Below are 13,251 nucleotides of genomic sequence, written 5' to 3'. Positions count from 1 at the left end.
GGACCTTCATTTCATACCAGCCGTAATGTGACAGTCGGAGGGTGTTGCCTCGTGGCTTCCTCCGGTCCCACTGACCTTCCCACCCATGGAGATGCCAGCTAGAATGAGAGGAGCATTTTGGCTCTTATCAAATCATAGAATTGTAGAGTTGGAAGGGACCTTGAGGATCATCTAGTCCAGCCCCCTGCAATGCAAGCATAGGCAGCTGTCCCATACAGGGTTTGAACCTGCAACCTTGACATTATAGGCACCAGGCTCTAACCAGCGGAACTGGGGGGAAGTGTCAGCTTCGCCTTTGAGCCAGTGCCACGACTGGGCTCAACCTCTTCAGCCCCGACTGGGCCAGGCGAGCTGGAAAAGCACTTCCAGAGACCTACCTTCCACTGCAGGGAGCAGGTCTAAGTGCTGTGGACTCACAACTCAGAGCTGTGAGCACCAAACTCAGTTCCAAAAGTCAGCAGAGTAGGAACCACACGAACGGCAGCTCTGAAGCATAACTTCTTTTATTCTCTACAGCTACTGCATAAACTACCGTAACTAAAGACTAATGGGAGACGCTGGGCTGCATGAGTCTTACAGCTGCTTGAGCAGTCGCCTTATCTATATACAGATAACACTCAGACTCCCACAGGCTGGAGAGGAAGAAGCAATGAGCAAAATCCGCCCCCTCCTTTCTGAAACATTGTCAGCAGGTTCTTGCAATGGGAGGGGTGAAACATCCTCAGGAAGATGGTCTCTTTTGAGAAAACTCTTCAAGGAAGGTCTGCTAACCTTTGCCTTCCACAGCCCCCTGAAGGTGGAGGGTAGAACCCTTTTAAACTGCCATAAGAGCAAAATGCTGCTTTGGGGTGTTGTGCCGCTCTCCTAACACCCCATTCACAGTTTATATTCACGATTCAGGAGGGCAACTTACTTGTAGGGCAAAGACTCTGTTGAGTGTCCCTGCAGAAAAACTTCTTAATGGTAAATGAGAGGTAAGTCTTTCCCAGACCATTTCTGAAAATACAGCTTAAAAAATATGATAATGACAATGAAAAGTGATGAACAGTTTATTGTGTATGTTCTTCTGAGCTCTTCCTAGCTGCTAATTGGCTAGGCTAATGGATGCCAATACTAGTCCATCCATGCAGTTTCCTCCTTCCTTTGTTGGGAGGTGGAGCTAAGGGAAGGAGGGAGAAGGTTCTGTAGACAAGCCAAATTTGCATTTCAGAGAGACAAGATTGAGTGAATGCCCTTAGGTTTTAGATTCAGGTACCTAGCCGTGTTGGTCTGACGCAGTCAAAATATATAAAAAAACACAATAAATTGTCCAGTAGCACCTTAGAGACCAACTAAGTCTGTTCTGGGTATAAGCTTTCGTGTGCATGCACACTTCTTCAGATACACTGAAACAGAAGTCACCAGGCCCTTCTATATAGTGGGAGGGTGGGGTGGAGTTTTTCTGTCTCATTACATATGCTGATCCAGGGATAGGCAACCTCAGCCCACCAGATGTTTTGGGACTACAACTTCCATCATCCCTAGCTAACAGGGCCAGTGGTCAGGGATGATGGCAGTTGTAGTCCCAAAACATCCGGAGGGCCGAGGTTGCCTATGCCTGTGCCTGTGCTAATCATCTGCATGCTATCCCTTGCTTTTTCTTGTAGGACTAATTGCAGTTAACAGTTGTCAACAGGTTTACCATACCCATTGAGTCCATCACCCATCTCCTACTTCCCTTCTGAGAAATACCCCACCCCACCCTCCCACTATATAGAAGGGCCTGGCGACTTCTGTTTCAGTGTATCTGAAGAAGTGTGCATGCACACGAAAGCTTATACCCAGAACAGACTTAGTTGGTGCTACTGGACTTTTAATTTTTTTTATATTTCGACTGCCCTTAGGTTTGTTCAGGTTAACTGCAGAATTCTGCCCCCCCCCCCCTTTTTAGATTCAAGCAAGGAGGCAAGCTCCCTTTGACCACAGAGTTGTTAGGCTTCCGCCAGGCAGCAAAAGCTTACCAACACTACCTCCACCTTCTGTTGCTTTTTCAAATATGAACTTTGCTCAACGGTCCTTGCTATTAATTCATTTTTCTCTCTCCTTGGCTACTCTGCTTCAGGAGTAGGTAGAAAAACCCACTGCAAAACATGGTGACAAATTATAATGCTAAATATTCTTTTCCTGTACCTCAGTGCCTTATTCTTTCAACTTCTTGTCCACTTGATTTGGCTAACAAATAGGTTTCAACCTGTAAACAAATGATTTGCTCTACAATTAGACCATTTCTTTTTTCTTTTTCTGTCCACCCCTTCTTTGCTTGGATGCATCCCATGTATGGGCTCATTGGTTCTTCTCTTATTTATTGCCTGTGATGTTTAAAAGCAATAAGCACACTGAGAGTTTATAAAAACTATAAGGTATCACTAAAAGCATGTAATGCCTCTATTTATGCTCTAAAATAAATGTAAACCAAATGATGAGCCAAAATGCTAAGAAAAATGGCAGGAAGGTTCATTAGCTGGTTAAAGGCAGTTGGGGAAACTAAACTTCCCTGTCCCTTTTTCTTTCTTTTTTTACATTTTCCAATATTGCAGATTTGCTCCAAATTGCAGTAAAAAATAGTAAGATGGGGAAAACATGCACGTGTTCCTCCAACCTAGGAAACCTGATGTCTGATGTGGACATGTGCAGAGGTATTCATTCAACTGTCCAACGTGAATAAAATAATGAGGGGCACAGGTAAGCCCCGCCATGCAATGCCCTCAAATATTTTAGGGGGCGGTGAAGGTACCTTGACCCTTAGGAGTTGGCTTCTATGCGACCCATACAGTTGTGGATCGTTCCTATTTTTAAAAAAATCTATCTGCCCTTCTGGCACCAGAGCACACTTGGTCTCCTTTGGGGGCTTCTGAGGTCCCCTCCAGCCCAGCACTCGGCACACAAGGTGCTCTCCTGGGGGAAGCGGAGCCCTTTGCCGCAAGGCGACTTCGCTGTGTTTCTCCAAAGCAGCAGCTCCTGTGCTTGTCTTGCGTAAAAGAGCCTTGGAGAGCCACTCAGGTTGATAAAGCAGGAGGCCAGCATTCTAAAGAGGGCCTGATCCACTAGAAGTCCTGCTCTCAGGCTCCAGGGCAACCGTGCAGGGCACACCCTTGGTCAGGGTTTCGTCCCCCCCCCCCCCGTGGGGTTGGGCTTCTAGGGGTCACCTGGCCTGCCTTCCAGAGGCTGCAGCTGCTGCTTCCCTAAGCATTGTGGGAAATGGCCCCTGCTGGGAAACAGGACTCTGCCCCGCCCCCCCAGCTCTTGCCTTGTCTGTCTTAACAGTGACAGATCTTGCAGTTGCAGCTGGGGGCAGTTCTGGATTCCTCTCGTGATTGCAGCACTGATACCAGGCCAGAGAAACCAGAAGGGCGACATGGCAGGATACAGCCACTGCACAAAGGCCACAGAACCCTCTTCCCCATAAGCACCTCAGAGCGGAGGCTGAAGAGGGCAGCTGAGGGGCTGCCATCATGAAAGGGGCTGCTAAGTGCAGTTCAGACTCCAGCAGGAGACGCCTGTTTTCAGTATGGCTGACCTATAAGTCTTTGACATATCTTAGAAACCTGAAAAATGTTCTCCACACCCCACCCCACCCCGGGTTTATACCTGTTGCAGACTTTGGCTTTGCAGCTTCTGCCATGGTGTCTTCAGATATTCTTTTGTTCCTGTTTTCAGTTTGTGACTTTCTGAATCTTTCACTTGTGTCTTCAAAAACAAAAGAGAAAAACAAGACTGGTATTGTTACAAGTGATATTGACCTCTATTACTCCTCTGTCTCCTCCTAATTAAATTTGTATATCATCCTTCATCTGAAAACCACAAGGCAGTTAACAATGTAAAACCCTCAAAGTACATAATAAGAACAAGAACAAAAACAAAACAGTAATGCTCCCGTCCAAAAAACACATTTAAAAGCACATTGACTGCTAATCAGCCAAAGGTCTGGTTGCATGGGAACATTTTTGCCTGGGTCTCTGGGCAGACACAATGACGCTAAGCTTGCAATTCAGAATCCTTGTACTGAAGTTTGTGCAGATTTTCAAAGGCTCTAAAAACAAGTTTAAAGTGAATCACACTGTCTCTCAGGGACCCACGGTCTGGGGGCCTGCAATGCAAAGCTCAGTGAGCCCATTCAGAATACCTTTCCATTATTTGATATTAAGCTGGAGCTTATTAAGAAGGTCTGTCAGAAGTGTCCAGAATAGAAGTAGACCTCCATCTTGAACGCAGGTCAGCTGACAGAGTTACACTATGGAACTCATTTCCAGAAGAGGCGGAGATGGCCACCCGCTTGAATGGCTTTGAAAGAGAACGAGACAAATCCATGGAGGAGGAGGAAGAGGAATGGCCGAGAGGCCATGGGTGGCTCCTAGCCAGGATGTCTATGCTCGGCCTCCTGGTCAGAAGCAGCAATACTTCTGAATCCCATTTGCTGGAAACTTCTGGAGGGGAGAATTGCTCTTGTGCTCAAATCCTGCTTGACGGCTTCCCAAAGGCATCTGCTTGGCCACTGGACTAGAAAGGGTCATTTGCCTGGTCCAGCAGGCTCTTCTCAAGAACATAATGTGGAAGTATCTGCTTCAGTGTCCACACTTGGGTAGGATGTGATTTTATGTTGATCTCCCCCACTCTCAACCCGCATCAGATTATTCATAGACTGGGGAAACCCCAATTAATTGGGAGGAAAGTTCAGGTTGTCACTTGGATGAGGGTGACATCATGGGGACAATGCAAAAGCCCTGAACCCATGAAGTGCCTTAAATCCCCTTGGACCTGCACCCCAGACAGCGAGCAAGCAGCTCCTTCCCTGCCACCACCTCTGGTTGGTCAGTCGCTGTGTCTCCCTGGGCAAGCAGATGGAAGGAAAAGCAGATTTGCTGCATGATGAAATATGCTGTGTCTCATTCCTGGCCGCCTTAAAACAACCCAAAATTCAGAGTGGGACAGACTGCAGGGGACAGAAAAGACGCTGCAGCAGTGTGAAAGAGAAGCAGGGACACCCCAAAGCAGGGAGCTTTGGCTGGGGCTTGTGGGTTCCAGGGAGGTGCCTGATGGGCCTTTTGGGGGGGGGTGCTGCACGCTGGGCCCACCTTGCTGTGAGCCAGCAGGAACCTTCTCATGGATCCGGAGGTGCCAGGAGAGTCCTGCATTTTGGAGGCTCTGCGGGTGGCTGCGTGTGCCTGCATCTGCCTTGGCTTTCCTTCAAGGGCCTCCCACACACCTCCAGCGGTGACCTTTGGGCACAGAAGGTTGCAGTTGTTATCTTGAAGACCAACAGAAGGCGATTGGCTAGCAATCCAGCCCCACCTTCATCTGAGCAGTTTTGCATATTTTGGACTGCAATAAACAGCTTCCCTTCGTCCTGCAATCTGGTGAAGTGCAGTTTTTGGTCATGGAGACTTGGGGGGCCCCTGGCATATTTCTCCTGCTATGTGCTGCTTGCCTCTTCTTCCTCTCAGTCCGGAGGAAGGCTCCTGGCCGCCAGAGGCTCCCTCCAGGCCCCCAGCCCCTGCCCTGGGTGGGGAACATCCTGCAGCTGGACACCAAGGACTTCCCCAGATCTTTGGAGAAGGTAAGTACGGGCCGGTGGGGGCTGGCAGGCTAGCCTGGCATGGAGCCCCACGGCAAGATGGGGCCTGTGCCACCCCAGGCCTGCCCAGCAAGAGGCCTGAGTAGTTCACCCTCTTGGTCTTCACAGTCAGGAGGCCCCAGATGTTTGCAGACTGAGACTCACTTTGCAATGTGAGGGTTCCCAGGAGGGCTGCTTTGGAGCAAGGGGGGACCGCATCCTGCAGCGTACCTCTGCCACCCTGTCTCAAGGAGGCACACGTGGTGGTGAGGCTGCAGGACACACTGGGGCCCAATAAGGGCAGCCCTGCCCTTCTCAGCTGCCCAGAGGCACCACCCAGGAGCTCCTCCTTACAGCAGCACCAAATGGCTGCAGAAACCGCCAGCGAAGGAGACTCTGCCCGGGTAGGTGCGCCGAAGGCACCAGGCTCAAAATAAGCAGCCCTCTTCTTTTTTTAATATATTTTTATTTGATTTTAATATATATATAAACATACAACAAAAAACAATTCAAGATCCAACTATCAAGATTACTCTGAATTTCCTGACTTCCCCACATCCCTTCCATGGGTCCTAATGATAATATTTACAACTGCATATCAATACTTATTCAAATTTTTGTCCTTCCAAATTATCCATACTTTCCATTACTTTACAAATGTGTTTAAAATCCTGCTAATGTTTTAACCTGCTTACAATGGTCTCGTAAATAAATTATGAACTTTCCCCATTCTTTTGTGAAGTTCTTGTCTCCTTGATTTCTGAACTTCCCAGTTAATTTTGCCATTTCAGCATAGTCCATCAACTTGTTTTGCCACAATAAGCGGCCCTCTTCTAGCGCTCCCAGAAGGGCACATCCCTCGGCAGTGGAGGCTGGGCCGGGGCTCTTGGGGTGCAGCCTGAGGGCCCCCCCAGAGAGGTCAGCCTGTACTTCTGCAAAGGAAGCCTGCCCACCTCCCTTCTCTTCTCACAGCTCAGCCAGAGGTACGGGCCCATCTTCACCATCCACCTGGGCTCTCAACGGGTCGTGGTGCTCTATGGGCACGAAGTGGCGCAGGAGGCCTTGCTGGCCCAGGGAGACTCCTTTGGGGCCAGAGGAAGCAACCCCATTCTGGCTAAAACAGCCAATGGAACAGGTTGGTTTCTAGAAGAGCTGCACGCCAGCACACGCACAGCCTCCAGCCCCTTAGGCAGAGCCCACAGGGGCGTTGTCAAAAGTATTTATGGGCTGCTTTCTAAGGTGTGGCTTAGGCAAGGCAGTGAACGCAACACAGGAATGCCCCCCTCCCCGCGCCACCCATTAGGTCTCTGCTGGGCATTTGACAGACTAAGGTCCACAGCTCCCCTTCATGGGGGGGGGGGGGTTGATTAAGGTCCAGAGGGCAGGAACTGAGGAAAAGTAAGTAAGTATTGGGAGAGCTCCTTGTTCCAAGTAGTTCTCTGTTTTGGGTGACCCTCCCCATCCCCATTCCTGCTCTCTTTTCCCGCAGAAATACAGATCCAAGTCTGTGGCATCAGAAAGGCAGATTGTTTTCCCCTGTGCAATGAGGCCGAATCCTGTACATGCCCCATTCGCCTTCTCTCTAATTGCCCTATTGAGCTTCCTTGGCTCCTGTGGTGTGTGAGAGACAGACAGACAGACAAATTCCACCCTCTGCTGCTCAGCTTACGGCAGAGGGACAGCACAGCCCTGCGGTGGGGGGAAGCATCCTGGCCCCACAAGGCCCCTCTGCCCCTCATGCATTGCCTTCCTCTCTGCGTGTCCTCAGGAATTGGCTTCAGCAACGGGGAGACGTGGAGGCAGCTGCGGCAGTTTGCTGTTGCCACCTTGGGCAGCTTGGAGGTGGGGGAAAGGAGCTTTGAGGAGAGAATCCAGGAGGAGGCGAGTTTCCTGGTGGAGAGACTCAGAAACACAAATGGTAAGGAGGCCTCTTTTCCTCACCTCCAGACCACACAGTGCTACGGGCTCCTCAAGCAGACTTCTTTTATTCCAAGTAGCAAATGGCTGGTGGCTCATAGAATCATAGAACTGTCAAGTTGGGAGGGACCCTGAGGGTCTTCTAGTCCAACCACCTTCAATATGCCAGACTGTGCTAACTTTTTGGCTCCACAGGACAGATCCTGATCAGGACTGGCCTTGTGGGCAGAAGAACCTAAGGGCCTGCTGGATCAGGCCAAGGGGAGCCCGTCTAGGCCAGCCTCCTGTGCTCACAAGCAGATACCCCATCAGAGGCAGTTTTAGGGTAGCGTGAGACACCCTGCAGGGGGCACCAAAACAAGGCTGTAGAACAGAGCGGGGGGCTGGATTGTAGCGTTGCATAGACGTGAAAGCCCAAAGTCCGCCACTGCCCCCATGGGAAACCCCCAAGCAGGATCTGAGAGCAAAAACAGTCCCTCTTGCGGGTTTGAGAATCATTGCTAACTCTGGCTGTGGAAGCAGAGCAGAGTCAACATGGCCAGAAGCCATCCTTAGTCCTCTCCCTTGGGTTGGAGATGGGCCCTTGCCCTTCCTGGCCTTGGAGGGGAGCCTGACCGGATGCAGCCGGGATCTTCCCACGGCCTCAAAATGATGCCCCTGTTTGTGCCCTGGCAGGAAGGCCCTTCGACCCATCTCGCTTCCTCAGCCAGGCAACTGCCAACATCCTCTGCTCAGTTTCCTTTGGCAGTCGTTTTGACTATGAAGACGAGGAGTTCCTGGGATTCATCCGCCTGGTTCAAGAAAATGCCCTTCTCCAGTCCAGCCCAATGACAAAGGTGAGCACACAGGCAGCAGGGGGGAGGGGCTTCTGTTCCAGCCATTCAGCCACTGGGGGGGGGTGTGTGCTCTGTATAGGATGTGCAGGGAGGGCAGAAGATGGCCGAGGTTCCTTTCTTCCTGTGGGGCAAGAAGTGACCCATCACGCAATCTATGCCTGAGGTAGCATGGGGGCCCTTCTGTGATGGTGTCCCCCACCAGCACTTTGGTCTGTGTCTGTTCCTGCTGCTCCCATCTCCCTCTGCCAAGAGGCACAGACAGAAGACACGCTCCCTTTCAGACTGCACCCAGGGCATCCCCACTGCCGACTGGGGAAGCCACAATCCATATCTATCCTGTATCTACCCTATGAAATGCTGCATTTTTATGTCTTTCTCCCCTAAATCAGCTTTGATCGGAATTAAGAAAAAACAGGTAATGTGCACACAGCCACACAGTTGGGGTCCTTTGTGGAAAACTCCCTAAAATGCCTGCACTGTCTCACCGAAAAGGCAGCCCCTGCTCCCATCAGCCGGGCCCTTCCAATTCCCCTTGCCCACCAGGTGAGGGGAGCAGGTGGGGCTGGCTAGGGCGGGTCCCCAGCAGTGGGTGTGGGGCTGGAGAGGTCAGCTTTCCCCCTTCACAGAGACGGGTCCCAAGTTCGTGAACCAAGGGCTGAACAGGGGGGAGCAGCTCCAACCCACTTGCTCCCCTTAAGCCGCTCAGACGCTGGACCCCGGCTGACCAAGGAGTGGGTCAGAGTGCCTGCCCCCCACCTGCCAACTCTCTCCTGGGCTGCAGCATGCAAGGTAGCCTGCAAGAACAGAGAGCTGAGCTATGAACATCCAGAGGAGGAGGAAGAGGTTGCGGGGGGTGGGGGTGGGCAGAGGAGCAACATCTCCTGTGTAAACTCTATGCACTACCCTGGGGGGTGAGGGGGGAGGTTGGCTGGCTGGTTTCCAGTTTAAGATTTTGGAAAAGGCTGCCTGATGTGAGCAGTTATTGGGCTACTCAGGTCAACCTGAACATAGGGCAGGCAGACTGGAAATGCCATTTGAATGGTAAGAAATACTCCTTTTTATGGCCAGGCAACTGTAGAATCCCAGAACTGTAGTGTTGGAAGGGACCCAAAGGGCATCTGCTCCAACCCCCTGCAATGCAGGGATCACATGGTGAGTTTTACCTCCTGCTCTTCACAGCTGTACAATATTTTCCCGACAATCCTGGAATACTTCCCTGGATCTCACAAGAAGATATTTAAAAATACAGAGGAGTTAAAGCGTTTCATCTCAAGGCGGGTGAAAAGACACCAGGAGACAACGAAGCCCAGCCAGCCTCAGGACTTCATTGATGCCTTTCTCGTCAAGATGGAGCAGGTGGGGGCGTGTCACCTGCCTCCTTGGCTGTCCTGTCTGCAGTGATCCCTGGGCCACCCTGCTCAGAAGCGGATCTGCTGTCTCACTGGGTCTCACTATGGCGGCCATCCGAGGGCAGGTGCCATGTGCCATCCCTGGCTGTGTGCTCAGCAGAGCCTCTCTGCCACGTTTCCAGACTGGAGGTGGCAGGGAAACGTGTCTGTATGAAAGGGGGCAGCAGGGCACATTTTTTGCTCTGGAAGCCCACATCCAGGGTCAAAGCCCCCCCTGCTCCCACCTTATGCTGGGCAATGGCAGCAGGGGCAGAGGGAGGGGGCACAAAAGGCTTTGTTCTGCTTCTCATTGCACCCCCTTCCCCCCAGCTTTACGCAGGAGGTCAGGAGGGAGTGGGGGGTGGGTGTGCTGAGGAGAGGGATCCTGGAAGGTGGCAGGTTGGGGAAGTCCTCTCCCCTCACACAGGATGAGAGGAAGAGTTTTCCAGGACTGGGACTTATCTCTGCATTGCAAACATGACAGACAGGCCCAGCCCCAGATCCTTGGGAGGTGTTTGTGGTGGAATTCTGTAATGGCAGAGTTACTTTGGGCAAACAATGTGCTTTGTGCACCTGTCGTCTCTTCCAACCTCCCTACAGGAGAAGCAGAACAGTGGGTCTGTGTTTGATCTTCAAAGTTTGGTGAGGAGCATCTTAGACCTTTTCATTGGAGGAGCAGAATCCACCAGCCTCACCCTGAGTTACGCCCTCCTGACTCTCATGAAGCACCCAGAGGTCAAAGGTGGGCAGCACCCTGACAGAAGTGGGGGGCTTCTAGTTGGGAGACTGAGGAGCTTGGAAAAGAAGGGGCAGAGAAGAGGGGCAGGAACAGAAAACAAAGCAAAAAAATAATAATCAAATCACACTCACAAAAATCTCACTCTTACTACATCTCATCTATTTTTACCTTAGAGAAAGTTCATCAAGAAATTGATACTGTGATTGGCTCATCACGAAGTCCTTGCATGGCGGATCTGGGAAAGATGCCCTACACAGATGCTGTGATCCATGAGATCCATCGAACCCTGGTGCTTGTGCCACTGAATCTGCCACATGAAACCACAAAGGACACTCTCTTCAGGCAATACTTCATCCCCAAGGTCAGTTTCTGGCCTCCCAGGGGGCCTCTAAAATGGCCACAAAGAAACCTGTGTGCAGTTTCCTTTCATCCACAGCAGACACTGTGGAGCCTTCTGGGTGTTGGTTATAGTGGAGGAGCAGATTTGAAAGCTGGGCAGGACACACTCAAGGGCTTTCCAAACACACAGCACCAGAAATGTGCAGCCGGCACTTTGCACGTGAATCAAGGCCACCCTGCCAAGTAGTCCCCTCCATGCAGCTGCAACCAGGGCAAGCCTGAGACTCCTGAGGTGCACAGGAGCGCCCAGAACGGAGGCCAGGGCTGGGGTGGGAGTACGGTAAGTCGTTTCTCCATCAGGCACCTGGTCCTCAGAGGAGGTTACTGAGGGCTGCCCCACCTGAGCCAGGCAGGGGGTGACCCCAGACCTCAAGGGCCTTGTCTGCGATTGCACCTGCAGGGCAGAACTCTCTGCTTCCTCTTGAGGCCAGGAGGGTCTCCTCTCTTTGTCCCCCCACCAGGGCACCACAGTCTTCCCTGCTCTGAAGCCTTCGCTGCACGACAGCAGTGAATTCCCCAACCCACTGCAGTTTGATCCTGGGCATTTCCTGGATGATAACGGAGGCCTGAAGGAGAGCAAATTCTTCATCCCACTTTCCGTAGGTAAATAGATGAATCCTCATTTTACAGCTGAAAGGAATCTTGCAGCCAAACAGGTTCTCCTACGCCTCATCCTAATTCCAATGCATGGCTGGAGTCTCTGGCTGCTTGGGGGGGGGGGTCACAGACAGCCGTAGATTTTGTGCCCACAGCGTGGAAGAGCTGCTCTGCCTCCCCCTCCCCCCGGCAATTTAGCATCTCATTTGGTCCCCCTTCCTGCCATCCCAGCCGGTGTGGCTTTGCCATTCCAAGGATGCAGCCAGGAAGGCGCTTCCAGGGCTCACCTCCCTTTCTGCTTGCAGGCCAGCGGGCCTGTATTGGCAAGAAGCTGGTGGACATGACCATCTTTGTGACCTTGACATCCATCCTGCAACACTTTGACCTGGTCCCTCTTGTGGCTCCTGAGGACCTCGATGCCTCGCCAGCACCAGCATTCCTGACAATGGTCCCCAAAGCCTACCAGCTCCGCGTTGCCCCTCGCTGAAGGGTGGGCAGGTGGCCACCCACACGGCTGCCACAGCCATGGCTCAGTGGCATGTTCTGTTTTTATTGTAACCTGCCTCTTGGAAGGGTTCTCGAAAGCCGGGAGGGGGGGTGAATTGTTGGAGATTGGTAAATATATTACAACAAAGGGCAAAGAGAAAAACGGGTGGTGGGTGGAAAGGATGAAGCAAATTTAAGGTTTATAACTCATGGCACAAAAAGCTGTTCTATGCACAGGTTTTACATTTGCCAAGACTGAGCTGAGACATTGACGCTGCATTGCGGGGAAACTGCAGGAAGGCAACAAAACCTCTGCTGGGCCCCTGAGAGAAGAGGCGGGTGTGGGGCTGGGTGATCCCCTTTGGCCTGGGCTGGCTGCAGGCGGCTGCTCTTCCAGGGAGCAGCTGGTGGCATGTCACTTTGGGCTGAGCAAGTTAAAGCAGCTAACAAATTCAATAAACCGTAGTAATTGTGTACCCCTTGGTTCTTCCACATGTATGTTCCACCCTCCCCCAGAGACACCTGCCTGGCCGCCCCACATCACCTCTTTCCCCCCACTGGTCCCAGGGGCCCATCTGGTTGCAGCTGAGGCTGGGGCAGAGGGAGCCAGGCATGGGGGAAGGAGCCAACCCCAGGATCCGCCTCACCCTACCCCACCCCTCAACCTCCTGCACAGAGGGGGGCAGTCTGCGGAAATGTCCATGAAGAAGCCACCAGCTCCCAGGGGCAGTGTTGCATGCAGCCCCCTGCACCCACGGGGGAAGGAGGAGGGATAGCTCCCCCCCCCTTCTGCTGATTCCCGGGGGTCTCAGCCCAGTAAAGGAGGGAGAGTCAAGTACAGTGCCCCCTGGGAGAATAATAATAATAATAATTTATTATTTGTTCCCCGCCCATCTGGCTGGGTTTCCCCAGCCACTCTGGGCGGCTTCCATAGAAACCAAAAATACACTAAAATATCACACATTAAAAACTTCCCTGAACAGGGCTGCCTTAAGATGCCTTCTGAATGTCAGGTAATTATTTATGTCTTTGACATCTGATGCGAGGGCGTTCCACAGGGCGGGCGCCACTACCGAGAAGGCCCTCTGTCTGGTTCCCTGTAGCTTTGCTTCTCGCAATGAGGGAACCGCCAGAAGGCCCTCGGAGCTGGACCTCAGTGTCCGGGCAGAACGATGGGGGTGGAGACGCTCCTTCAGGTATACTGGGCCAAGGCCATTTAGGGCTTTAAAGGTCAGTACCAGCACTTTGAATTGTGCTCGGAAACGTACTGGGAGCCAATGTATGTCTTTCAAGACCGGT

At 51.9% G+C, this 13,251-nt stretch overlaps 1 protein-coding gene across 1 annotated transcript; it reads left to right on the top strand.

Moving 5' to 3' along the window:
* The first annotated feature begins 28 nt into the window (after positions 1 to 28).
* On the top strand, positions 29 to 12,428 carry LOC114600179 (cytochrome P450 2H1). Its single transcript, XM_077933026.1, is given in 12 exon segments — positions 29 to 974; positions 2,577 to 2,691; positions 2,693 to 2,721; positions 5,481 to 5,593; positions 6,563 to 6,725; positions 7,359 to 7,508; positions 8,183 to 8,343; positions 9,523 to 9,699; positions 10,332 to 10,473; positions 10,644 to 10,831; positions 11,331 to 11,472; positions 11,772 to 12,428. Coding segments are annotated over 12 exon segments (1,569 nt in total). The 5' UTR covers positions 29 to 967; the 3' UTR covers positions 11,954 to 12,428.
* The last annotated feature ends 823 nt before the right edge of the window (positions 12,429 to 13,251 follow it).

Source organism: Podarcis muralis, chromosome 1 (genome assembly GCF_964188315.1).
Source record: "Podarcis muralis chromosome 1, rPodMur119.hap1.1, whole genome shotgun sequence".
Classification (NCBI taxonomy): domain Eukaryota; kingdom Metazoa; phylum Chordata; class Lepidosauria; order Squamata; family Lacertidae; genus Podarcis; species Podarcis muralis.
Note: the sequence above shows the minus strand (reverse complement) of the source record. Positions and strands in the feature narration are given on the sequence as shown.